Source organism: Lutra lutra, chromosome 9, assembly GCF_902655055.1.
Source record: "Lutra lutra chromosome 9, mLutLut1.2, whole genome shotgun sequence".
NCBI lineage: Eukaryota > Metazoa > Chordata > Mammalia > Carnivora > Mustelidae > Lutra > Lutra lutra.
In genome coordinates, this window is record NC_062286.1 from 58787014 (window position 1) to 58813615 (window position 26602).

The 26602-nt window shown below is 45.0% G+C and overlaps 1 protein-coding gene and 1 pseudogene across 1 annotated transcript; both read right to left on the reverse strand.

Annotated features, from left to right (window-relative positions):
• Positions 1-3753: 3753 nt before the first annotated feature.
• Positions 3754-11518, reverse strand: LGALSL (galectin like). The gene is made up of 5 exons (XM_047746475.1): positions 11038-11518; positions 10143-10214; positions 9907-9995; positions 8870-9047; positions 3754-6902 (listed from the first exon to the last, which is right to left on the reverse strand). The coding sequence occupies exons 1-5, from the start codon at positions 11071-11073 to the stop codon at positions 6759-6761; spliced, it is 519 nt and encodes a 172-aa protein (XP_047602431.1). The 5' UTR covers positions 11074-11518; the 3' UTR covers positions 3754-6758.
• Positions 11519-19162: 7644 nt separating this feature from the next.
• Positions 19163-19854, reverse strand: LOC125109216 (60S ribosomal protein L19-like; annotated as a pseudogene).
• Positions 19855-26602: the final 6748 nt, after the last annotated feature.

The following is a 26602-nucleotide window of genomic DNA, read 5'->3' on the forward strand; positions in this document are numbered from 1 at the left end:
AGGAAGGCAGAGAGAGAGAGAGAGAGGGAAGCAGGCTTCCTGCTGAGCAGAGAGCCCGATGTGGGACTCGATCCCAGGACCCCGAGATCATGACCTGAGCCGAAGGCAGCGGCTTAACCCACTGAGCCACCCAGGCGCCCCAAAGCTGGAAGTTTTAAGTGCCCACCTAAACTTGTGATTGATGGTTATGGGGTATTCGGAAAGTTCTTCTTTTTTAAAATTAATTAATTAACTTGAGAGAGAGAGGAAGAGAGCGAGAGCGTGCGTGCACTCAGGGAGGAAGGGTAGAGGGAGAGAGAGTCTCAAGCAGACTCCGTTCTGAGGGAGGGCTCAATCTCACAACTCTAAGATCTGACCTAAGCCAAACCAGGAGTTAGGCATGAGGCACCCCTGGAGAGTTCTTAATTTGGTGATGACCATGTATAGCCACTTAGTATTGCAATGTTGATTATTCAATTTACCAATGTATTTCAACAACCAAAACATTTTTATCCTTTAACAAGAATGCCCACCTGGGCTTACAGAAGGAATCCCTGAGGAGGCCAGGGCGCCCTATTCCCACATCTCACCATGACCTTACTGCTTCTCTTCCTCCTGTTCCCAGACCAGCTGTTTAAGCAAGTTTGATTATTTGCATCTATCATTTTAGAATTAATGACAGAATACTGCCAGAAAGGGAGGTGCTGGGGTCATTAGAAAATGTTTGTTATCATTCTTACTCATGAAAGCTTGGAAGGCCCCCAAAACCTGACATCATCCCCAAGGCCTGTGGCCGGCCTGTTGCTTCCCAGGGCCTATTATTTAGGGACTGTCTATGTTGCCTTATGAAACAATGATGTCTCCTAACCTTCTGTGTTTGCTCACCTAATCAATCTTCCCTGGGAGATGGAAGGGTGTATCAAAGCAAGAGAAAGAGTCAGTGCCTCTTTTCTCCCCTTCCCTCTTGGTTGAGTGTTGTTTTGGCATCTTGTATACACCCATATTAGTTAATTATTAAGTATATGTCTTGCAAGGCAGTTCTTTGCCTTGTGCAGACTTTTTTTTTTTTTAAAGGGGAAAATCATTGTGAAATGAACATGGTGATTAGTAAGCAAGCAAGCATGCAAGGTCATGTACCAACTCACCAGCATTTTCTTGTGAAAGGAAGACTCTAAATTCATTTTCAAAATGCCATGAACAGCTCATTGTGGCCATTACCACTTGCCCTCTGCCCTCCTTCCAAGTTAGAAGCCACTTTGTGTATTTGCCTCAGAGAACAATTGGGCCCCACCCTGGCGTTTCTCCAATGAATAACTAATTGAAATGCTTACCAGTAAGGAAGGCAGGCTTCCTCTAGAACCTGGATCTTTCTCAGAGCATGCACTGTTTAAAATAGGTGTCAGGATGCTCCTGAGGTCCTAGGACAACCCAAATGAGGGAGATTTTCATAAAACTTGGTTGAAAGTCACTTTCTTTTACTACAGGGTCTTATATTGGAGGTGGGGGCAGAATGAAGAGAGGAGGAGGTTAAATCGGGGATAATGACACACAGCTGTAGGGCGATAATGACAGTTTCATGATTTTGGGCGGCAGGACCCCCTCGTGTTGAAATGCAGTTTTCACAGGAAGAGGTCCACAGATCGTAATATCACAACCCCATTCAATCCAAGAGTTTGATTTGGTGAATGGAATTCACCAAGGAAGAGCTGCTTAATTTAGGATCCAGGACCACTGATGACATCCAGGAGGTTTTTTCTTTCTTTCTTTCTTTCTTTCTTTCTTTCTTTCTTTCTTTCTTTCTTTCTTTCTTTCTTTCTTCCCTTTCTTTCCTTTCTTTCCTTTCTTTCTTTCCTTTCCTTTTTTTTTAATTCAATTAGCCAACATACAGTACCTCATTAGTTTCAGATGTGGAGCTCAGTTATTCATCAGCTGTATATAACACCCAGTGCTTGTTACATCACGTGCCCCCCTTAATGCCCAGCATCCAGCTACCCTTTCCCCCCACCCACCTCTCCTCCAGCAGCCCCCAGTTTATTTCCTACAGCTAAGAGTCTCTCATGGCTTGTCTTCCTCTCTGATTTCTTCCCTTTCAGTTTTTCCTCCCTTTCCCTATGATCCTCCACACTATTTCTTATGTTCCCCATATGAGTGAAACCAGATGACAATTGTCTTTCTCTGATTGACTTGTTTTGCTTGGGATAATACCTCCAGTTCCTTCCACGTCGATGTAAATGATAAGATTTCATTCTTTTTGACGGCTGAGTAATATCAGGATATTTCTTAAAAATACAAAGTCCTGGGACCAACTCCAGACCTATCAAAACAATCTTCCAGGAGAGAGAGAGTACACGAGCCAGGTGGGGGTTTGGGAGAAGAGGGAGAGGGAGAGTCAGTCCTAAGTAGGTTCCATGCCCAGTGTAGAGCCCAGCACCGCTTGATCTCACAACCCTGAGATCATGACCTGAGCCAAAATCAAGAGTTGGACACTTAACCTAAGCCATTTCTGGGTGATTCTTAAGCACAGTGAAGTTTAAAGCCGCCAGAGACCTCTGTCAGTTTTATTCATTGATGTGTCCTGGTGCCTAGAACAGCACTTAACACAGCTCCATAAACACCTGTTGAATGAATGAGGCCCTCAAGCGTTTGAGGCACTTGGAGGCTCCAATTATGGTGATCCACACCACCTAATCCACACTGCTGTCGCACAGCAAGTGTAATGTCATATTCCACAAGGGATCCTCCTAGAGAGGCTGAGGGACAGGGGAGGCTCTCCCATCTCTGTCCAACAGCTCAGCAAATTGTCCCTATTTTAACGGGTGCCCATGTAGATGCCATTCTGCCTGTACTTAACCGCAAAAGCCGTGACAGAGACCAGCCTCATAGTTTTGCATCCTTAAAAAATAAAAATGGGAAAAAAAGGGGGAATAAAAACAAGACATAAGTAGGACACCAGACCCAGCCTGTGAGTAAATACCTCTCTACTCATCTCCCATAAGTGAAGATGGGGCAAACTTCTGTAAGCCATGGTTTTATTTGCAGGCAGAAGAGCCAAGGAATCAAGTTTCCTTCCTAATCATTCAAACCACAGGAAAGAGAAGATGGGGGAAATGCAATCTTGCTTTTGTATATACAACGTGCTAAGACTATATTTAATGATTTATTAAGAAACCACTGCATCCTTAGCAGGTAGATGGATAAAGAAATTTGTCCATCTATACAATAGAACACTACTCAGCAATAAAAAAACTATTGATACATACACCACATGAATCTCAAATGCACTATGCAAATGGAAAAACACTAACCTCAAAACACTAGATACTGTATGATATTCTTTATGGGACACTCAGGAAAAGGCAAAACTATAGGGAGGTGGCGGGGAACAGTGGTTGCCTGATTAGGGTGAGGAAGGGGGTAAGTTTAACTACAAAAGGAGAGCACAAGGGCATTTTTGGGGGGTGAGGGAACAATTCTGTATCCTGCTTGAGGCGGTAATTACAGGAATCGATGCATGTGTTAAAACCCATGGAACTGTACACCAAATAAAGTTAATTTACTGTATATAAACTATATTTAAAAAACTCCATTGCACACACAACATAAACTCATTAGGTCTCTGAGACACTCTCCTTCTCTTGATCAGTTTATCAAGGAGGGAAACATGAACGGCTGGTTCTTGGGAGTATGTATGAAAGGGAGAGAACACTGCTATACCACATGGTTTAGGCTATATCATACCTGGTGCCAAATTTAGCATTTTATAAACTGGAACCATTTTGTAGAAAATTCCTTTATTATAGTGCAAATAACTTTCAGCAGTGACATAATAATGTAAGAACACATTTAGCGACATTTTACACCACGCAGTAAATAAGAAAGTGTTTCTTTGAAAATATGTCATCATAAGAACATTATTCCTACATTAATGCCGGAAAATGCCAAGGCTGTTTCTCTCAAGGCAACAGGGCTCCCTCCCTCTTTTTGGATATTTTCTTCTTAATAGAAATGAAAGGATTTGCTATTTTAACAAGTCGCCATCATTTCCCAGAGTGATTTCTTAGGGGGTTTTGAACCGAGGTTGGCAAGATTTGAAATGGGGTTTCAGATTTTAAAAAAATAATAATTTTAAGACAATTCTGGGACAGCTCAGAAAATAAAGTCACTTCTATTAATTTTTAAGTAGATATATACATTCATTCCAATTATGATGCAGAAGTGGACAGATTGTCTAAAGCCTGCCTTTTATTCTCCCAGAGCCTGATTGTTATTTTTATTCCTTGGTTTTGGTCATGTTGCAAAATTAGGGCTCTGGTCAGAAATAACTCCTTACATACCCAAATGCTTTCCTGTGAAGCTTTAAATTGCACTTTCCACCCTGAATTCTCACCTTAGACCTCACATGCCAATGAGAGGCAAGAACACTGTTTCCAGTTGACAGCTAATGAGTAACACAGCACCCGCCCCTCTTGCTAGTTGAGCTCCACCTGAATCAATCCATCACATCATTTAGATTAATTCCAACAGGCTCATCCAAGAGGTTCCCTCTGGGCCTCCCAGAGAAAGGAAGGGTTAACAGTGTATCTTTAAACTGAGCTGCCTAAGGGCTTGGCAGCTAAGCGGTTAGCTGATCAGCAGAGAGAACAGTGTCCCTTCCAATCAGCCACAAGCCCAGCTCCTCCTGTTTCTGCTGAATTATGTAGTGCGTGGGGACAGACGGCCACTCAGAGGAAACCTCCTGTGGGGGTCTTCCTCCAAAACCCCTACAAATATAGTTCAGGGTGTCCTCAAAGTGTCTGCACGAACACACCTCAACATCTAGCGGCTTCACAAGCCATGAGAAGTGAATCACAGGCTTGAAAGTACCTGTAGCCGAAGAAGAGCCCTCTTGGCTGAATATGGCTGATTAAGTCAGCTGGTACATAAAGCTTTTCAACACTCAGCCAGTCTTGTTGGATAAAGTTATCTTCTTATATAACGCGATGGAACTGTGCTAAACAGTTTCAAAGTTGAGAAGAACCCAAATATATCACCTATAAAAAAGTCACAATTTTAGTTTGCTTTTTCTTAGACTTTGGTACTGAAACACTGTCTACATTCTCGACACGTGGAAGTGACGTGGGCACTTCCGTGCCTCTGCATGTCGTGTAAAAAAAACGCAAAAGCAGAGCAGGACAAGGATGTGTCCTAACATGATGCAGTACGCTGTACAAACAAAACCTAAATTATATATAAATACATCCCCACCCCAGCACCCCTTTGTCCTCCCCCCACCCCCACTACCTGACGAAAGCAATGCCAAGGGACCTTCTCTCTAGCGCCAATGCACCTAGACTCCAGCCATCCCTTGCCAGGAGGTGATATTCACACCACAGCCGCCTCCTCCTGGAGATGTTCTGCTGTCAGATCAGCTCCACAAACGCAGGGAAACTCTTACAGCTTAATTTGAAACATTCACACTATTGGCTGGACTCCACGGATCTGGAGTCCTGGGAGTTAACCTTCCAGATAAACTAATTGGATCATTTCCTAATCTGGATCCCCCCCCACCCCGACCCCGACCCCCCCCATCCTAATGTCTCAGCACAGCTAACACAGTAGGAAGCAGCCTCTCCTCTGAAGTTCCAAAGACATTGCTTAGGGATATTGGTGAGGGTCACATAAGAAAAGTTAACACAATGACCTAACAGCTTAAGTTGATATAAATTATTTCCAAGTAAGTTATCTGGGGCCATTTGCTTCTGCTTTACACTGCATTCCAGTATCGTTTTCATAGTATACTTTGAAAAGTTTATATAATAGTTATTTTAAAAATGGTCTCATATATTTTCACCTAGTTTAATAACAACTTAAAGAGCTGTTATAAAGACCTAGGGAAATTAGTTAATTAGTCTTAAGGAGGCCAATACTGTGCTAATTCACAGTAAGGAGAAAACATGATATAAATAGAATTTATGTAATTGTCGATTACTTGAAAAGCAATTTTATCGAAATGTTGCAAACTTTTCCCAAAAGCACTTACAGCAATTTATATCAAGAGATCCTAAGTTTAGGGGTATGGAAGATAACAATTCTTCATGATTGTAATATGTAATTTTCCCCTTTGGACCTAAGATATCTGTACATTCAAAAGTTCATAACTTGCTGTTTTTGAGACATTAATCATTCTCTAATACATACATTGAGTATAAATAAATAACTACGAGAAAGCTTTAAAAATCTGAATTAACATTATGCTGTGCAAAAACCAAAAAACAAGAAAAAACAAAACAAAACAAAACAAAACCAACCAAACCTTGAACAACCTACATTCTATGTAAATACCCTGACTAAAATGTCGGTTGTGCTACACACTTCACTTCAGTGCAGAAATGAGTTGATCTCGGTGTACCGTCTTTGTTGGTGGTGGTGTTGTTTTAAGTCTTTAGCACTTTTGTTTCTAAGTATCACCTTGCTTTGAAAAGATGAATAACTTGCTACCAGATCACAAATTATCACAAATCCATGTCAATATAGTCTGAATAAAATCCAGCATAAATGTATTACTTTGTTCTGGAAATAATGGCTCGGTGTCTTTGTTCTGACAGCTTCCTAAGGGCAAACCACAGTTTGGAGTTGTCATTTTGGGTTTAAACTGCACAGAAAGAAGAGACAGTAAATCCTGCTTTTTGTTTTTGTTTTCTTTTTAAGTCTCCAGGTCTTGCTAGCACACTTCTTCCAGACCCACAGTCAGGCAGTTGTGGCACCTGATCCTACGTGAAACAGAGGAGGTTTAAACAGCATCAGCCAAGCTTAGTGATCTGCAGGTCCCCGTTTATCTTTATGGTGTCAATTGCAGATAACGTTTGAATGCGGTGGTAAAAATCAAAAAGTTGGTGTCCATCCACAAACACTCTGAAACGTGGGTGCTCACAGAGAATTTCCACCTAGAAGAAACAAAATCAGAATTTCAACGAACCTGCTGGGGAAAACACACACACAATACTTTATTTTAGAGAAAGGCAACATCTTCAGCAGTTCTCAAACTCTGGAATCACACAGAAGTGTAACAGAGACCACTGGACTCCACCCCCCAAAATTTCAATTCAGCAGGTCTAGGGTAAAATCTGAGAATCTGCATTTCCATCCAGTTCTAGCATGATGCTACTACCACTGGAATGAGGAACACACTTTGAGAACCACTCTTCTTCACTCTTCAATTTCCTTTAAAGATTTTAATTGTTCATGCTTGAACACTTCTCCGTTCTCCAAAGCGACATAAAGCAGAACAGATTTATTTATATGGCACTTAATGCCTCCACGGTCATCCCCTGAACCTATCCCACCCCCAGAAGAGACCCTCACAGAGATCCACTGGCCCCCACTTAGTACCATGTAATAACAGTCCAGGCATCCAAGCATGGTAAACATTAAAGTTGACAGAAGGTTACACAGTAATTACCACTGGACCAAGGATGTGTAATTAACAAGGCTTTGTTAAGCCAAACAGAAATGCTGATTCCATATGGTAAAAGCTTTTTCTTCCTCTTTTCCTTAAGTAATTCGCTATAGATTTTAATCATTGGTTCTGTGCTGTGTATTTATTAAAAGCATCAGTGGCTACCATGTAAGAAGAGACTTCATATGTGATATTAGTCACATTTAATTCATATTATTACTAAAATTATATCACCAAGAAGGGCTGATTTCAGTTCAATTTGGTTGCTGGGGAGCATTATATTCCTCTTGGCAGACAGAGGCTCTGGTTACTCATACTCATGAGCTACGTATGCATTACGATTCATCATTAAGAAGTTGTCACAGTCAAAAAAAAAATTAGAGAAAGAAACCGTCACAGTCAAGAGGAAGCGAAGGGGCCATTACCATTCTAGAGAAGAGGAGGGCACAGGATACATATGGGTACCTTCCCCAGACTATGATTAGAAGGCAACAATCTCAATTCCATCACTGACATAAAAGTCATGGATTCTTATTCCCCCCACCAGATGGCAAGGTGAGAAGAAAAATTATTACTCCTTCATAAGGCCCTTGTGAATGTCTAGATGAAGAGCAACAGGTTAAGGGCAGTTGTGCTTTATTAGGCATTTACGCAACATGGAGCTTTTAACTGAGCTGTTATTATTGTGATGTGTGTTAACAAGGTGTAGTACGGACAACTTCATCACCAGGCCCGGTAGTTCAGTAAATCCTGTCCTAACGCATTACCCACATTACTTGTATCTCTTACTCGGCACTGTCCTTCACAGAGGAAGGTGCTACTAACATTGCTTGGTTGGATGGAAGTTTGGGTTGTGCTTCCTGCCCACTAGATGGTGGAGAGCTAAGTTATACCCATCCAGGTCCAAGGGAAGGAACTTGTCAGCCACAGAGCCTGTGACAATAAAACAGACTGAAGCTTGTCAACCCAGAAGGAGAAACAAGGACCAGACTTCATTAGCAAAAGTAACAAGAGAAAATGAAAAGATTATTGCTATTGTTCTTTTAAAAAAAGTCACAACTAATAAGGTTTAGTGCTCCTTATAGGTTGAAAAGAAATGAGGAAATTTCTAGCACTTAATATTTATTAGTCAATCAGGATATTTTGGGACAGGTATAGATTACATGCCTAGTACCAGGTTGAGTACTACACAGAAAAGTATTTATTCTTAACAATCTGGACATGGGTTTATTTACTAAATGTACTGGGTAAACAGAGCCAAGAGCTACTATGGTGAGTATTAGTTTGTATTAGCAAACAGAGCTTTTTTCTTCATTTTTCTTTCTTTCACCATCAGGTGACAAATTTCCTAGACATGCAAAAATTTGGCGGCTTAAAGCATTCTTGGCATCTGCTGGAGGAGCAGAGCACCAGCGCTCTGCCAGCGGCTGGACTGGAAGCGCTCGAGGTACTCACCCTGAATGGCTGGTCTGGGATGAATGGAAAGTAAGGGATTGCGGACTGTTCTTCACCTCTTTCCCCAGATATACAAGAATTTCTAAGTAGTTGCCGGTCTGTGAACACAGCTTTGAGTTCAATGGCCACATCGGCGGGAGGGTCTTCAGAGTCACCACAGGTCAAGCTGATGGCAAAGCTGAAACAACATCCTCTCATTTATTCTGGGTTTGGCTATCAATGACCCAGGCTCCCCTAGTTCCTCCTCCTCCTCCTTGGGGTTTGTCTGCTTTGAATGGGCCACTACTGTTTGCACAGGAGATTACACCGTATATGCAGGAGGAGGATTAAAATGAAGCCCGACATCTTAATATTGAAAGGAGGCTCTGGTAAAAACTTTGGTGGAGGAGTGCCTGGGTGGCTCAGTCATTAAGCGTCTGCCTTTGGCTCAGGTCATGATCCCAGGGTCATGAGATCGAGCCCCGCATCAGGCTCCCTGCTCCCTGCTTCCTCCTCTCCCACTCCCCCTGCTTGTGTTCACTCTTTCCCTGTCTCTCTGCCAAATAAATACATCTAAAAACAACAACAAACTTTGGTGGAGCTGAACATGACTAACATTAGGACTTTCAGATACCCCAAACCACCCACACATCTGTGTCTTTATCCACCTTAGATTCTCAAAAACAGCTCCAGAAACTGACCAGGGGAAATAGTATCCTATAATGTTGCTTGTCATTTATATTGATAGATCTTGCTCCAAGCACCATGTTTAAAAAAACCTTTAAAGAAAAAAAATACTTTGGCCTCCTTAAGGGTCAAAGAGAAAATGATGTGGGCCTATATTTATAATCTTTGATATAAATAGCTGTCTGGAGAAATGATGGCTGGGATTCATACACATTCTTTTCATGGGAACATGGTACTTTCTTGGCACTTCCAACTAGCAACACTGGCCAGGGGGAGAGGAGGAGGAGGAGGAGCAAACAACCACAACAAGAGTGGGCAGGGCCTTGTAACTGCCTGATAAGCCTTGGGGTGACAAGGACTCTCTGTCTTACCTCTCTGGGTTGAGGTCAACAATGCCCATCACCAACACCTTCTTGCCTGGTCTCATGCCACCTTTAATGTGCCCACAGAATGGAACTATCTGCAAAGGATGACAGGAGAACAGGAAGTTTACTGCCTGTCTGAGAAGAGCCAAGCCCTCAGATCCTGAGTACCTGACCCATTAGAAAATGCAATTAGAAAGGAAAAGGGTACAGGCAGACACAGAGCACAGAACTAAACCACTTACCAGTCGTGGGAAGTACACGTCGGCTTGAACTGGAGAGCCCAAGGAGTTGTTTAAATGCCCATCATCTAGTTTCTAAAAATAGCAGCACACAGATTGGCTTTCCAGAGGCTCTAGTTTTGGGGGGTGGGGGCTGGGAGGAGAAGGGGAGGGAGTGGGGAAGCATCTATCCGAGTCTGGCTGAATCCAGCAGCCTTCACAGGACACAGGCAGCGTCTGCAGATGCTGCCACCTCACAGCCCATTTAACAACCACATAAAGCCCGGGAACAAAACCCGTCCTTTCCACCCCGTAGCTAAGCTGCCGAAGATCCCCCAGATCTTCAGATCTAGATCAAAATCCAGGTCGAGGCACGCCGGGGAGCCAGAGCCCCGCGTCGGAGGAGGGGAGGCCCGTCTTCAACCGCAAATGCCCCTGGACCCGCAGTCGCCCAGGCCTGTCCTGAGGGACGCGGCCGGGATGCAGGGCCGCGCTCAACTTCTCTCCCGGCCCCCCTCCCGCCTTCCCGGCCAGACCTATTTCCAAAGGGGAATCCCCGGGACGTCGGAGGCGGCCGCGGGGCGCGCGCCCCAGACACACTCACACAAGCGCACGCTCACACGTGCAGCGTGCACACACCTGGCCGCCGGCTGCATGGCTCGGCGGGGGTTGTCACCCCCACGCTGCCGTCCGCCCCCATGCACCCTCTCCGGTGCACCCGGGGCATCAAGCCTGACCCCCGCACCCCCTCCAGGCCGGCCGCTCACAGCCGGCGCTGGCTAACAGGTACCCGGCGCCTTCGCACGCGGGGGGCGCCCGGCTGGGCCTCAGCCTCCTCTGCGCCGCAGCCAAGCTGAGCGGGCGGCGGCGTGCGGGGCCGCGGGAAGGGGACGCCTCGAGTGCACCCCTCCGCACTTACCACCGCGGCATCGCTGTCGGCCACCGATCCCGCCATCTTCTTGCACGGCGCGCCGGGGTGCACGGCTGGCGGCCCGGCGCGGCGGCGGCGGGGGGACGTGGGACGCGGCGCGCGGGCGGGGATCCCGGGGCGGTCCTGCGCCGGGCGGGGGCGCGGGTCCGAGGCTGGTCGGGCGTGCGCACACACACGCGGGCGCGCGCGCGCGCGCGCACGCCTGGGGCCAGGCGCCGACCGGGCAGGCTGGGCCGGGGTGGAGGGGGAGGGGAGCGGGAGGCGGCGCGGGCCGGGAGGTCGGAGGTGGCCGCAGCTGCCCGGACCGGGGCTGCCGAGTCGCGGCTGCTTTCTTCCTCGGGGTGCTGCTGTCGCCTCCCGAGGCAGAAAGGTGACGAGGGCCGCGTCGCGCTGGCCCTGGGCGGCATTTAAAGGCCGCCGGGGCCCGGCTCGGGAACTGGGAACAGGGCGGGGACCCGGCTGGGCTGCCGCGGCTTGCTCAGCTTGCCCTGCCCCTCGGCCATTGGAAGGTGGCGGGAGGCTGAAAGGGGGAGGGACGGGCCAGTCGCAGTCGGGGCGTGCGGGAGGGCGGGGACCCTGGGGGCTGGGGAAGTGGGGACCGGGGCCTGACAGGTGACAGGTGCTTGTGACACCTTCGCCCCTCCCTTCCAGCCAACCTCCTTCCTACTGTCACGTCCTGGGGCAGGTGGAACGGTGGAGGCCGAGGTCAAGGGAAGACTGGAGGGTGGGGACGGTATTCCAGAGCTCCAGATTTTTTTTTTCTTTCTTTTTTTTTTTTTAAAGATTTTATTTATTTATTTGACAGAGAGAAATCACAAGTAAGCAGAGAGGCAGGCAGAGAGAGAGGAGGAAGCAGGCTCCCTGCTGAGCAGAAAGCCCGATGTGGGGCTCGAACCCAGGACCTGGGATCATGACCTGAGCCGAAGGCAGCGGCTTAACCCACTGAGCCACCCAGGCGCCCCCAGAGCTCCAGATTTCTGTCAGAAAATTCCAACAAAGTGGAGCAGAAGATTCCTTCGGCCCTCTAGGGTAGAAAGATGATGAGAGGGCTCTACATTTGCGTAAATAAATATTTGACCCGAAAGCAAAAGGCAGAGAGGACTCCGGGTAAAAACTTTTTTTTAATCCCAGGAGGCTAGGTACAGAATAGGCCTCTCTCTCCCTTGTGGACTGATGGGCAGGTCTGGGAGACCCTGGAGGCTCTCCAGGGCAAGGGTCTGGCTACCTCTTACCAAGCAGAACTGCTCCCAATGAATCCTCAGCCACCACTGGGCCCTGTTTTTCACAAGTCACCTGCTCAGTTTGGGCCAGTAAGTTTCTCACTGGAAAACTCCTTATATCCTTTGTGGAGTAATTCCCAGGGGTACATCCGTCTTTTATTCCAAGGCACAAATTCCTTTTTGGCATTTCCACATTAGGATGATTATGTAACTTCTTAGATAAAGCTGTATCAACATACCCTCTATTAGGTGACATCTTGGCTTAAACATTCCATTGTATGAATCACCAGGGTGTTTTACGCTAATAAGCAGGGAGCATGTGTGACCTACTGCAGTCCCAGAGGGGCCCTCACTGGCTTCCAGCCAGTGCTGCTGGCTCTGTGGCCTGGAACATCACTGCGGCTTTTGTGCCTTAGCTTTCCCTTTATGGACCAGAGCTAATCGTGGTAATCTCAGTCCAGTAGGGAGAATTACCTGCACACGTCTGTAATGCCACAGTCCTATCCTTTCTGTGCTCTGAATTAGACTCAAATGCAACACAGTTATGGTTCACGTTTTTTATCTTGTTTGCAAATCTTATCTCAAAATCACACCTTAGTGATTATTAATATTAGGAAGTTATAAGAAACTATTGACATTTTGAAAGCACACTTGGATATATCTCAGTTTCTGAGAGTCTGGTATGGGGAAAAACCACCAAAGTCATTTTTTTGTCATTAGTTAAGCATGACACAGTACATCTTGGTGGTTAAAAGGCCTGTGCCCTGTGTTCAAATCCTGACTTTACAGTTTACTAGCTGAGTGATCTTGGACAAGTTTCTAAGCTATCCTGTGCCTTAATTTCTTCATCTGTGAACCAGAGATGACAGTGATGACAATAGTGCCTTCTTGTTGGGAAGATTAAGTAAATGGGTTCTTGTACCTTCCTTAGAATAGTACCTGGCACAGAGTAGCACTTACTCTACAAAAATACTCAGTGCCTGCCGTGTACCAGGCACTAGGGATCCAGCAGGAATTTTTTGTTGTTGTTGATCTTCTAGTGGGGAAATGCAGTCCATAAACAAATAAATATATAATACGTCAGGCAATAAAAGTGTTAGAAGAAAATAGGAAAGAAAGTAAGGGGGGAGAGAGGGATAGGAGGTGGAGTAATGTTATTTACATAGGTGTGGACAGGGAGGCCACCTCTGGTAAATGATGTTTGCTAAGACCTCTGAAGAAAGGGAAGGGGGAGGGAGTCCTTTGGAAGTCTGGAAGAAGAGATTTCTAGTGGAGGGAAGTGCAATGGAAAAGTCCCAGGTGAAGTATGTGAAGAATGTTGGGTGCTTCAAGCAGAAGAGATAAGTAATTACAAATAGATTAGAGCACACAGACCGTGTGAGGATTGGCTTTTACTTGAGAGAAGTGGGAAGAATTGGAAGTGTCTGAGCAAAGGAGTGACAGAGTTTTCCCTCTGTAGTAGATGCATCCCGCTGGCTGCTGTGTGGACTGGCCTTTGTGGGGAGGGGAGTGCCCAGGAGGGAGGGTAGAAGCAGGACTCCTATACCAGGCCAGCAAGATATAATGGTGGCTCAGACACCCGTGGAAGTGATAAAGATGTGAGAAGCTGTGGGCCCTTGATAAGTCCTAGCTGTTATCATTCTGCAGCTTTGAGAGTTCATACTGACTTCTGAGCCTACTTCCTCACCTGCAAAATGAAGTGTTGGGTTCATTCATTCATCCTTCTTAGCTCTTAGAAAGTTCTTTGGGTTTCCTGAAAAGATGTGTAAATACCATCTGAATTTGAATGGGTTTGAGAGTAAGAGCTGCTGAATGAAAGCAATCTTGGGTTGAATCTCGGCTTGATAAGTGATTTTATAAGGTGAAGAATAATCCTTTGGTTTGTTTTGTAAGTGGAGTTGAAGATATTTGAATTGCTTGAGATGTGTCTCTTACATCTTGGGAATTTAAAGAATAGGAAGGTACTGAACCGTCCCAGAATACTTTAACGTGGAAAATTGCCTTTTATCCCGCAAATGCTCGATTCCTTCTCAGTCTACAGAATGTTTCATTTTAAATATGAAGAGGAAGGAGAAAGCTTGAATGACTTTTTATTACAATTAAAGCTGAGCAGAGTCAAACTACTTTTTACGGGGGAAAGTTATTGGCAAATTAATTGCAGAGCTTTATTTTTATTCTTAGTTCTATAATGAAGGCAGACTGCTCTATACTTGGATTTCAGGCATTTGTGTCAAAAACAACATACACCATGACTGTGAAATTCCAAGATGAACTGCCTTACTACTGGAAACTGCTAAAAAGGCTAAAGAAGGGGGGGAAGGCCTGTCAAACAGATGGTTAACATCAAAAAAGAAGTATAAACAGGTCTTTGAAGATTTTGCTAAATGGTCTTCCCAGATGAAAAGAGTAGATCACTTCCTTTTTTCCTTCCCATTTAATGTGTTCTATTCATATGTGTGCATGCCACATTTCTAATATTGGGAGGAGACTACAGTATTGATGTCAATTCAACAACTGTTTTATGGGTATTTTCTTCTATGTATTTTGTATCTATATATTGTATCTATGTTCTTTGTATGGGTGTTTTGTTCTATGATACCATGGACCAAAAAGAAATATTGGAAAAGGCACAAGTCTTGTCTTCAAGGAGCTTACACCTCACTCTGGGAAACAATGGCAGAATGTCATGGTTGGTGAGGTAATAAAGGCCTCACACCTCTAGCCTGAGCACTGAGTGGGGAGATTCACTCCCATATTTGGAGGATTAAGGCCGCTTTCTGGAGGAGGTAGCAAATTTCTGATGGAATGTGTATAGCAACTTCCACAGTCCCGCAAAAGCACATCTTCCAACACCACATCACAGTTCCACTTATGGCCCGAATTCTAAATCCACTCTTCCCTATTCTGGCTGGCCCAACAACTAGCTAGAACCTGCTTCCAGAGGCTGTGTTTTGTCTTCTGCTCTGGTGCAGAGACATGCCTCCCTCCCTTACACTGTGACTGCCTTCGTAGGCTTTCTGTGGGTCCTCATCCCCTTGGCCTGACTTTGACCTTCCGACCACCTGTTTTCCGTGTACATGTAGACACTCTGGTTGGAGCGGGGTTTCCTAACCTCAGCACTATTGACATTTGAGGGAAATCCTTTGCTGTGGGGGACTGTCTTGTGCATTATAGGATGTTGAGCACTAGAGGCCAGTAATGCCACCCCCTACTCCATGGAGAGGACCTCAGACATTGATAGATGGACCCCACGAGATGCAGGTGGGGAGTGCAAAATTGCCCCCGGATTCAGAACCCGTCATTTAGAAGGTAACAGGGTTACTCTGGAAGCAGGTTCTAGCTAGTTGCTGGGCCAGAGAGAATAGGGAAGAGTGGAATTAGAATTCGGGCCATAAGTGGAACTGCGATGTGGTGTTGGGAGACATGCTTTTGCGGACTGTGGAAGTTGCTTTAAGATTCCCATTATTCATATTTTTATACATGACACAAAATTTATGCAGTCTAATCTAGAGTAGAAACTTGCACGCCAGAAACGCCTTCTTTTCTTTTTGGCGAGTCATCGCCTCCTGATACTACCCAGGTGGTCCCTCAAGGAGCACCTAAGATGAAGCAGGACCCGTGTAAGTCACCCGTAACTATAATTCCCAGCTCAAAATGTCTTTGTAATATGGAGAAACTTGCATTCTATTTTATCATATTGCATGTTTATTTTTGATTTAAACCTAATGTGCTCCCTGCACCTCTAAATACAGTCAAAGGGAAACATCCCAAATGTTTACCTTCTTTTATCCGGTGGCCTGATGCCCTTCCCACCCCAGACCCCAAATGGTGCTTGCAGCCTCCTTTGAGGAACAAGACACTGCACAGTTTTATCGGCCCATCAGGTTTTCAGCTCTCCATGATGGTCTTTGCCAGGCCAGTCTCTGCTCAGGATAAATATTCAAGTAAGCGGTAAAATACACAAAGTCAGCATCCTTTTGTTTACCTACTTAGGTAGGAGGGCACACATTTATTAAGCTATTTTTCTGTATTTCAATACATGATTAAAATTCTTAATTACTGCAGGAACTCTGGTCACCGTTATCAAATAATTATTTTAGACATGCACACATTTGTGTTGTACCAAAGTAATTAGAGGACAACCATAAAACTTGGCAGTCAATGGCAGTTCCTAACATTCCATTATTTTCAGTTTATTTATGAGGAAACTAGAACTCGCCTCCTGCTTGTGTTTTAATTACTTAGCCACAAGAAGGATTGATTTCAGAAACCCTCCACGCGGAAGGAGATAATGACTAACCCATCCCCCAGAGGAGTTCAGGGCTTCAGAGAGACTTGCTGTTTCCTCCCCAGGGGATGTCACTCTGGGCCCTTTCGTGTGTCTGAGAGCCGCTGGGTGCACCCTGTCCTGAGAGCTCACTCCCGGAAAGGGTGACAATTGCTGAGAGGGAAGTGAAAGCCTTCTCCCAGGGAAAACAGAAGGAACACTGCTTCCAGCGTTTGGAGTTGGCAGCATGAATGAAAGATATTTTAAGATTCTTTCCAGCATGGCACTGGGCGTATCCTGAGAGCCAAGGATGCGCTTCTGTGCTTTCTCCCCAGCCTCACCTTTCAGCAATTCCAAGAGGCATATCTGGTCTTCAGCCAGTCTTTTTGCCAACGAGGAATGTGACAGGCCTGTGTGACAGCGCCCCAGGCCGGATTTCACTCTTCTCATTATGTTCCATGTTTCTGTTTTCATTTGCTGGTTTATAGTCCTCACTTTTATTGCCTCTGTGATTTTACTTTCTTGTCGTCAGGTGGCATAAAGGGTTTCTTGGTTTGGTAGTTTCGTGGAAACTTGCGTGGCTCAGCTGGGTGGAAGGAGACCAACCCATTCGGATTTGGCAGTCATTTGGAGATCCCAGCTAGCGGGGAGGAAAACTCAGGAGGCAGGCTGCCAGGTGCTCCTTTGGTGTTGACAGGAAATGGGGTTGAGTGACACAGATTTCTGGATTTCGTAAAAGGTGAGCTACACGGAGTAGGCATTAACACAGCGCAGCTCCTGGGCCGACCACTAGCTAGGAGAGCCCTGGAAATGGAAACTTGGCATCCAAATTTGACCAAACAAAGAGATTCAGAGAAAAGAGACTTCATTTATTTATTCACTCATGTATTATTTATTTATTATTCTTTATGGAGCTGGGCTCCATTTTGGTCGTTACTATGATAATTTTTTCCTTTCCAAAGAAGGAGGAGAAGGGGAAGGGGAAAAGGAAGAGGAAAAGAAAGAAGAAGGGGGCGGGGGAGGAGGAAGAAGAAAAAGAAAAACAACCATACACATGCTCACAGTTAGAATACTTGCTTCCAGGGAGCCTGGGTGGCTCAGTGGGTTAAAGCCTTTGCCTTCAGCTCAGGTCATGATCTCAGGGTCCTGGGATCGAGCCCCACATCATGCTCTCTGCTCGGCAGGGAGCCTGCTTCCCCCTCTCTCTCTGCCTGCCTCTGCCTACTTGTGATCTCTCTATGTCAAATAAATAAATAAAATCTTAAAAAAAAAAAAAAGAATACTTGCTTCCTCTTCCATGTGACTTCCTTAATAGCATGTCTGGTCTTCTCCGACTGTAGATTCCTTTCCTGCACACTGCCTCTTCCAACTGAAAATATTTGGAACGGGGCTAAGAGCTCCCCGCCAACATGGCAATATAGCCCAGAAAATAGAAATAAAATGTTTTGAACCCAGAGGCAGGTTATATTCTGCTGCCAATCAGATAACACATTTTCTATCTAAATTTAGATTATCTGCTACATGTTTATTTTAGGTCTGAATTGTTTAAATGATTAATTTATCTCACAGAGGAAGAGTAAGTAAAAAGTTGAAGAAATGTTTTAAATAGCAGAAGTTCAAGTTGGCAGTCTACACTGATTAAACTCATCACATTTCGTTCATTCACAACCTTGGCCTGGATTGGCTAGTGTTGCTTCTACACCTAAGAATTAGTTGGAAATCTATAAATTCAGTAGGGCTTGGCCTAGGCATGACTTTTTAAGAATGCTTGCGCGGTGCCTCTGTGTGTGTGTGTGTGTGTGTGTGTGTGTGTGTGTGTGTGTGTGTGTATGTGTGTGTGAAGGCTGAGTTGAATGGGGAGGGAGGGAAATTTCCAACTTATCTTAAAAGCCAGTCCTCATTTTAATTACCAAGAATAAACACAAGTACATTGGGGAGAGGAAACAAAAGGGCTGCCCGTGCCTTTGATCCCATCCATTTAGTGCCAGGGAAAAACTCCATCAAGAGAAGAGAAGAAACTGATGCTTAAAAAAAAGTGTTTTTTTGTTTTTTTTTGTTTTGTTTTGTTTTTGTTTTTGCTTTGTCTTGTTTGTTTTTGACATGAGTGAGGCAGAGACACAAGTATTAAATTCATATCCTTTGAAGCTTTCTCTGTTAACCAGGGTCCACCTTAACACTAATCTGGAATCTGCCTGCACACCACTGGATTCCTGGGCAGTCCTGCCCACCTCACACATGCGCTGCACTGAGTGATGCAAAGTAGCTCATTGCCCTGGTAATCGCAGCTTCTTCCCTGGACAGGTTGGCCCACTTCCTTCCTAGCTTGTTAGATTCCTCCCTACTCCTTCTGTTAGCTCTGAGCTCTTCTGGGCAGGCTCTTCCTCCACCTGTCTTTAGTGAGTAGGTTCTCAGCCTGAAAGAAAATTAAAAACAAACACATCTTGTTTACATGCGGCCCTTCTTTGGAAGGCAGAAGTCCCTGTCTTTCAGGAGGCCAATACTCATCTCTCTCTTTCTCTCTCTCTCTCTCTCCCCTTCTCTTTTTGGCAGATAAAGTTTTGTTTTCTTGAAAAACTGATCTGTGTTATTGCTGAGGCCACTATGTACAGATAAAATAGAGGGAGTTTTATTTCTTGGTCTCTTCCTCCTTGGACAGTCTTGATGATTTCCTCCTTCTTGGCCTGGAGCCGCTCTTCATAGTCTTGTGTGCTCCTTGGTCTTCAATCTGTGGGCCTCAGCCTGGTCTGCCAGAAGCTTCTGGCAAGCCTTGTCTACCTTCAGCTTGTGGATGTATTCCACAAGAATCGGCTTGTTCGTGAACACATAACGCTTCACTTTTAGGTACAGGCTGTGATCCATTTGGCAGTCAGTTTCCAGTGCAGAATTCTCATCCTTCTCATCCAGGTTACCTTCTGAGGCATTCCAGCAGGAGCAGTACCTTTTCTTCACCAATGCCCTTCTGGCAGGCCAAGGTATTTTTCCGGCATGGAGCACAGGAATGGAGGGTCACAGACTTCCAGATGATCGGTCTGTCTTTGATCAGTTTCCGGATCTGCTGATAGGCATAGGCACTGGTGATCTCCTTGGTCTCCCTGGGGCCAACCAGACCTTCTTTTGTCACAGCAGAGGACCCTGGAGGCAAGCCTCTTCTGAAACCTGAGCATATCATGGTTGCAGCTGCCATGGCAAGAGGAAAGCCATCCTTTTTAATTCTAGTCACTGTTGACGAGACTGATGTCATAGCCAGGACAGGCCAAAAAGTAGGTATCATCCCATTTCAAGGCAAAATGATGAGCTAACAATTATTCTAGAGAAGTTACAACCAAAGGTTTGCTCTAGATGATTTACAGAGATGATTTATGCTGTCGATGCCAGGTGATAGGCTATAAATGGAAATGAGAAGGAATGGGCTTAGTGACAACAAATGATGGATGCCCTTTCTGAGTATGGGCAGGATGAGTGTTTTTTTCAGGTCTAGTGATGGTTTTAATCTATGTAATATTGTTTATTCTCAGTGGCCTCCTCGTGGTGCATAAAACAGTCACAGACTCACCTAAAAGCCCTTTTAAATAATAATACAGTGTTAAAATAGAGTGTTACCCAGGAATCTTTTCGTAAGACATCTTTGTAAAGGCATCTTTTAGTAAATTGTAGCTCAGCTCCCTTCTTCAATGTTGAACTTGTGTTGAGCCAGCATGGTCTTTTATTTTTATTTATTTGTTTGTCTATTTTTAAAAATATTTTATTTATTTATCTGACAGAGAGAGAGGGATCACAAGTAGGCAAAGAGGCAGGTGGTGGCGGGGAGGGAAGCGGACTCCCCACTGAGCAGAAAGCCCCATGCGGGGCTCAATCCCAGGACCCTGAGATCATGACCTGAGCCAAAGGCAGAGGCTTAACCCACTGAGCCACCCAGGCACCCACCTGCATGGTCTTTCAAAAAATAAGTTGTACCCCATCAACCCTCCTTAAGATCACGAGGTGGGTTCTTGGTATTTAGAATGAAACCTTAATTCCCTTCCGTGGCTTTTAAGGCCTACGAGATCTGGCAGTATGTCTCCAACTTCACTTGGGGGCCACACTCTCCTTTGCTCAGCTGCTCTTCAGACAAAACTGGACTCCCTGATGTTCTCTCAACAGCCAAGTGCACCTGTTACGCAGGGTCTTCTCATTTGCTGTTCCTCCTGCCTGGAATGTGCTTCCCTAGGCACTTTTCTGATTTGTCACCCTCCCATCCTTAAGTGTTCCCTCCCACGAGGGGCCTTTCCTAGTTTAGGCCCTGAGAACAATCCGCTTTGGGTTGTAAAGATGGCAGTGAGCTGTCCTTCCCACCACTGAGAAATTTTAATTCTAGAAGCCATAGGAGTTATATCGAAATTCATGTTAGCCATTAGGAGACATTATTGAACCTCATTTTAAAACATCAGAAAATACTCTTGCAAGCAATAAAAAATTGGGTTGGCAAGATAAAGCACAGAAAAGATAATAGTGAAAAAAAAAATCCTAAAGCATAAACACAGCAATGAAATGGTTAATACTAGCGGTACCATTTCTTCATCCTGATTAGGGAGACTCTTAGGCTCTGTAAGGTAACCTGATATTGAACATTAATTATAACCTCTTCTCTAAGAGGAATGAGTTGTGAAGGTGCTGTCTCTCCAGATTCCTTATTTGATTTTATTTAACAGCATTGACAGAGTGCTCACTGTGCTCCAGGGACTTCTCTAAGTACCTGACAAATGCCGTCTCAGGTTGTGGTCTTTGGAAGCAACAGTTGAGACAGAGATTAGGATGTGAGATGCTTATTAGCAATTAACACCTTGGAAGAAAAGGGGAGAAAGCAAGAAAATGTCAGACTGCAACTCAGGCTCAGTAAAGCCTTGGCCAGCATGGCAGGGAGCATGAGGCAAGTGCGCCCACCAGCGTCCTGCATCAGACCAGAATGGCCTGCCTTAATAACCCCTTGCCCCCGCCTCACTTAGTCACCAAGCATGGGTTCCCCGAGGAAGTGCACGGCCTTAGGCAAGTCCTACCTGAGATGCACTGAAGGTGCTGAGAGCTGGAGTCTGCCCACCATCCTTTCTGCACCTGGGCAACAAGTTCGCCCATGAAGGGGGATCTGGGCAGTGCATCTCCGTGTCTGTTCGAATACTGACTCATTTAACCCTCAGACAATCCTATGAGGTACGTCCTTTAATTATTCCCATCTTACAGATGAGAAAAATGGAGGCATGGAGAAATCAGTTAACTTGCCAAATTAGATCAGGTAGCAGAGCTGAGATTTGATCCAGGTAGTGAGGCTCCAGGATCAGAGCTCTTAATGACTCAGCAATCCTGTCTTAGCTGTTACTTCAGAGGATTGCAGATAGCCTAAAAATAGTAACAGAAGCAATTTTGTTTGTTATTAGTTCTTTCCAAAGTCCTGCAAGCCTGCCTCTGTGTGTGTGTGTGTGTGTGTGTGTGTGTATTTATGTGTACATGCTTACTTGGTACTAGTAAATTTATTTATTTATTTATTTATTTTTATTTATTTGTCAGAGAGAGAGGGAGAGAGAGCAAGCACAGGCAGACAGAATGGCAGGCAGAGGCAGAGGGAGAAGCAGGCTCCCCGCCAAGCAAGGAGCCCGATGTGGGACTCGATCCCAGGACGCTGGGATCATGACCTGAGCCGAAGGCAGCTGCTTGACCAACTGAGCCACCCAGGCGTCCCGGTACTAGTAAATTTATTAAGAACAACATCAAAAGAATGATCATTTTGGGTTACCTACTACACTTGAGTATTAAATCCTGCCTGTAAAAATCTAAGAATCAGGACTAGACGCTCAGAGGCAGTGACTGGACTTGAAGTCCAGAACAAGATGGCATGTGCTAAGCTTCTCATGTTGGCCTGGAAGAAGGAAGGGCCCCTTTCGAGTTTAGGGTAAGAGAGTGAGTAGGTAGAAAAAAGCCACTAAAATACAGTCCTGTGCTCTGCCAGGCACAGGAGTGAGGAGGTAGCTAAAAAGCCTGAAAGATTAGCAGGTGGCCCCATGGGAAAAGGGTAAAGGAAGGAGAGTGAGGCTCAGCAGGAGTGAGCATGGTGGGTCCTGGGCCCTTCAGAGAGGGAGTAAGACAGTACGACACTATCAAGGACCAGGAGGGCAACAGAGGAGGAAAGAGACAGGGGTCCGGGCTGCTTCTCAGAGGGGAAGTGTGTGGACTTAGAAGAGGAGAGAAAAAGAGGAAATCCAGTAGAACATTTTTTCCACCACCATTTTGGCATTATACACACATGTACTCTTTTTTTTTTTTTTTAAAGAGTTTATTTATTTGTTTGACAGGCAGAGATCACAAGTAAGCAGAGAGGCAAGCAGAGAGTCAGAGGGAAGCAGGCTCCCTGCTGAGCAGAGAGCCCGATGTGGGGCTCCATCCCAGGACTCTGAGATCATGACCTGGGCCGAAGGCAGAGGCTTAACCCACTGAGCCACCCAGGTGCCCCCACACGTACTCTTTTAAAGATATTTTTTAATCATTTCCTATATTAAGGAATTAGATTTATTTCTGAAGACCAGACTTAGGTAAGGGAGAGATCCGAAGATGAGGAGTTTTATTTTGGATGACGCAGAACACATCTCCCCCTACATGCAATTCTATCTCTGCCCAGAAGAGCTCACAAAGTACCGGTCATTATCCTTAAGACTTTTAGCTCCAGTAGAATTTACTGGCTTCTCATTCCTTTTGACGATGTTTGGTAAAATCCCCTCTTTGAGCTCAAGAGAGAAATTTTGTTTTAATCCCTAACTTTATTTATATGTGAGATCCTGGTCCGAAAGGCTGGAACAAAACTTGGTAGTAAGTGCTCTTTGCAAAAATAGTCATCAGGAATAACATTCAGCAACATGCTCTGTAAACTTCCCAGCAGACCAAATGTGTTCTCTGAGCCAGAGGGATTAAAGGATTCTACTTGGGATCTGAACAAAGGTCATTCTTGCTACCGAACTAACTCGATCACCGTCACCGACCCTTATGGAAGCAGGTTCTTTTCCTTCTCGTAAGCTCTGTTCCATTCTCTTATGCATATTTCAACAAGATTCACCCATTTTGATAACACCTAAATCTGTCTTAGAAAATCGATAACTCACAGCATAATGGTTCTCTAAAGAATTCACAGAGCAAAGGAAGTACGGAGATGTTAAAAAGTAATTTACAACTATGGGAGAACTCATGATGCCAAGTACAGATCTTCCTTAAAGGAGATCCTCCAGCTCCTTTATGACACTGACCCAAACTGGGGGAATATAAAGAGGTCCTTCTGTATCTGGAGCACAGTGTTTCTAACGCCATCCTCTTGAAAGCCAGCATGATTTCAGAGAAACACAGCTGTTTCCTGGAGCAAATGGTTTGTATTTGGGGTGGGGGACAAATAATTTCTTCCTGAACTCTAGAGGATTTTATTGAAGAATGTGTTCCCAAATGCCACAGCCTTCTGAAGGCAGAAGCGGGAATAAGTCTGGAGGGTCATTGATGGTCATTGGAGGGGTTGAGTGATGGTGTAAGGGAGAGGCGAGATCTTGAAATCCTCATGCTATCCGTTTCTCTTCGAGGATTCTGAGCTGCGTTTCTGCAGTCACTTAGAGGGGCATAGTGCAGGGAACCCAGTGAACATGGATCTGATTCCAGTTAGTACTGAAAAGGTGGGCTGTTTCAGGATTTGAGATGCCTGTATCCTTAGATGCTGCACTTGGAAGCTACCTCTGCTTCTAGAATTTCTGTCTCTCCCAAGAAGCTGGATTTAGTATCAAAAAATGAACTGATGGGGTGCCTGGGTGGCTCAGTGGGTTAAAGCCTCTGCCTTCGGCTCAGGTCATGATCTCAGGGTCCTGGGATCGAGCCCCACATTGGGCTCTCTGCTTGGCAGGGAGCCTGTTTCCCCTTCTCTCTGCCTGATTCTCTGCCTACTTGTGATCTCTGTCTGTCAAATAAAATAAAAAATCTTAAAAAAAAAAAAAGTGAACTGATTTGGGGGCCCCTGGGTGGTGTAGTAGGCGAAGCCTCCAAGTCTTGGTTTCAGCTCAGCTCCTGATCTCAGGGTTGTGAGATCAAGTCCTAAGTCAGGCTCAGTGTTCAGTGGGGAGTCTGCTGGAGATTCTCTCTTCCTCTCCCCTTCACCCCCACTCTCACGCCCTCTCTCTCAAGTCGATAAATAAATCTTTTTTTAAAAAAGTGAATTGCTTCATTGAATGGTATCCTCACAAACAAAACCAGGATACGCTCTTGTGAAACATCTAAGCATTGACCCATTTAGAGATGCAATTGCCGGATCATAGGGAATGCACGTCTGAGTTTTGTGGATACGGCTAGGTTTCTGTCCAGCATGGTTGGAGCAACTAAATACATTTTCTGCTCCCATGTGTGATGCATCTCCCCTCTGCCGAACCACCCTGAGGACAAATTCATTTTCTCCCTCTAAAAAACAAAGACAAATGCAACATGCAGCTCACCCACATTCAGTCTCTAAAAGATGTTTGTTAACAGATTGAGAATGAATTTGATGGCATCCAGTATGGACCCTTGGCCTGTGCCTCTCCCCATGATGCAAGCCACACACATACTTTCCAGTCTGGTGTTGTCCTAGAATTAACTGTACACTTCTTTCATGAGATGACATTCAAGCCACGAAAAGACAGCAAGGTCAGTGAGGGCTGGAAGAGAAAGTGAGTGTAGCTCATAAAACTAAGAGGCACTTAAGATTTAACAAGATTAACAAGTGCTGTTGAAAAGACCTACTTGGCCTGAGTCACAGAGAAAGAGAAGGGCACCAGCTCAATTCTCTTGGCTTTGCTGTCACACGAGTGGAAAGCTCCCGAAAGCCTTGCAAGAAACTGCAAGAAAGCTCTTTGGAAAATGTCTACGACTTTCCTGGTTATTTCTCTTGGACCTTTAGAGAAGGAACCAGTCCCTCTTTTTCATTGCCCCAATTATTTGCTCTGAGGCTTGCTCAGGTCCTTACATTCAAGTCATTTAATACACAGAAAACTCACACTAGACTCTTCTGGAACAATCTCTTCTAAAAAACCTATAGTGGATCCAGCAACAGCAAGTCGAGAAAGAAAATCCTTCCCTTTTCTAGGCTTTGTGTAAATACCTGAATTAGCAGAATTCACGAAAAAACTTGTCCTTCAAAGGCCTACCGACCTTTTTGTCATGGGGCAAAAGCAGTTTTTAGCTTTTATAACAACTGCTGTTTTCAGCACATGCCATGTTTTCTATTCCATATGCTGAAATTTGGCTTTAAATGCTTAGTAACCAGAAGATCTCAGTGATGTTGGGTAATTCCTGGGTAAGCAATTTGCCAAATGCTCTAAATATAGAAGGAATGCCCAAAGGTATGATAAGTGTGTATGCACCTTGCAATACAGACAGGTAAACAGAGCATGGACATTTATTTAGGTGTCTTTTAATTTAAGGCACGTAATTTAAAGTTTTCATGTTACGTCTATATAGAAGCTACAAGTGCTCTGGTGGAAGGGAGAGGAGATATCTTGGCTATCTTACTCATGTTATGTCCAGACAGAAGCTACAAGTGCTCTCTGCCTGATGGTGCAGGGAGCTTGGTGCTTCCGCTAGGTTAAGCACTTCTGGCCGATTATCTAATTTCCAATCTCCCTTTCTTTGCAAAAAGAACCTATTTTGAGTTGAGTGCTATTTGCCAGCTAATAAGCTCTATTCCCCAGACTTCGTTGTTGTTAAAGGTAGTCGTGTAATGTAGAGCTGGCCAATGGGATTTAAATAAAAGCCTGATCGAAGGGGTTTTCAGAAAAGCCACTGTATTCTCCCATAAAAAGCTGGTCTGTGTCTTTTGTCCTTTTTTCTTCCTACTTCTTTCTTACGGGAGCATGGACATAATGAGAGCAGGAGCTACACGCTAGCGATGGCAGAGATGGAAGGTAGGAGAAATTGGTCCTTGATGGCATCAGAAACGTTCAGACAGTGAGCCCTGCAGTGCCGCCTCTATAATTCTTATGCCGGGGATATAAACCACTTGTGTTAGCCACTGAAGTCATGTTTCTGTTTCAGGCATCTGAGG

What these genes read in the sequence shown, in the direction of transcription:
- LGALSL (XM_047746475.1), bottom strand. Translation starts at nt 11,073, where the DNA reads ATGGCGGGATCGGTGGCCGACAGCGATGCCGCGGTG. An exon ending in GTTGACCTCAACCCAGAGAG is followed by an intron (nt 9,048 to 9,906) that starts GTAAGACAGAGA and finishes ATGTTGTTTCAG; the next exon opens with CTTTGCCATCAGCTTGACCT. An exon ending in TCCCAGACCAGCCATTCAGG is followed by an intron (nt 6,903 to 8,869) that starts GTGAGTACCTCG and finishes TGTTTCTTCTAG; the next exon opens with GTGGAAATTCTCTGTGAGCA.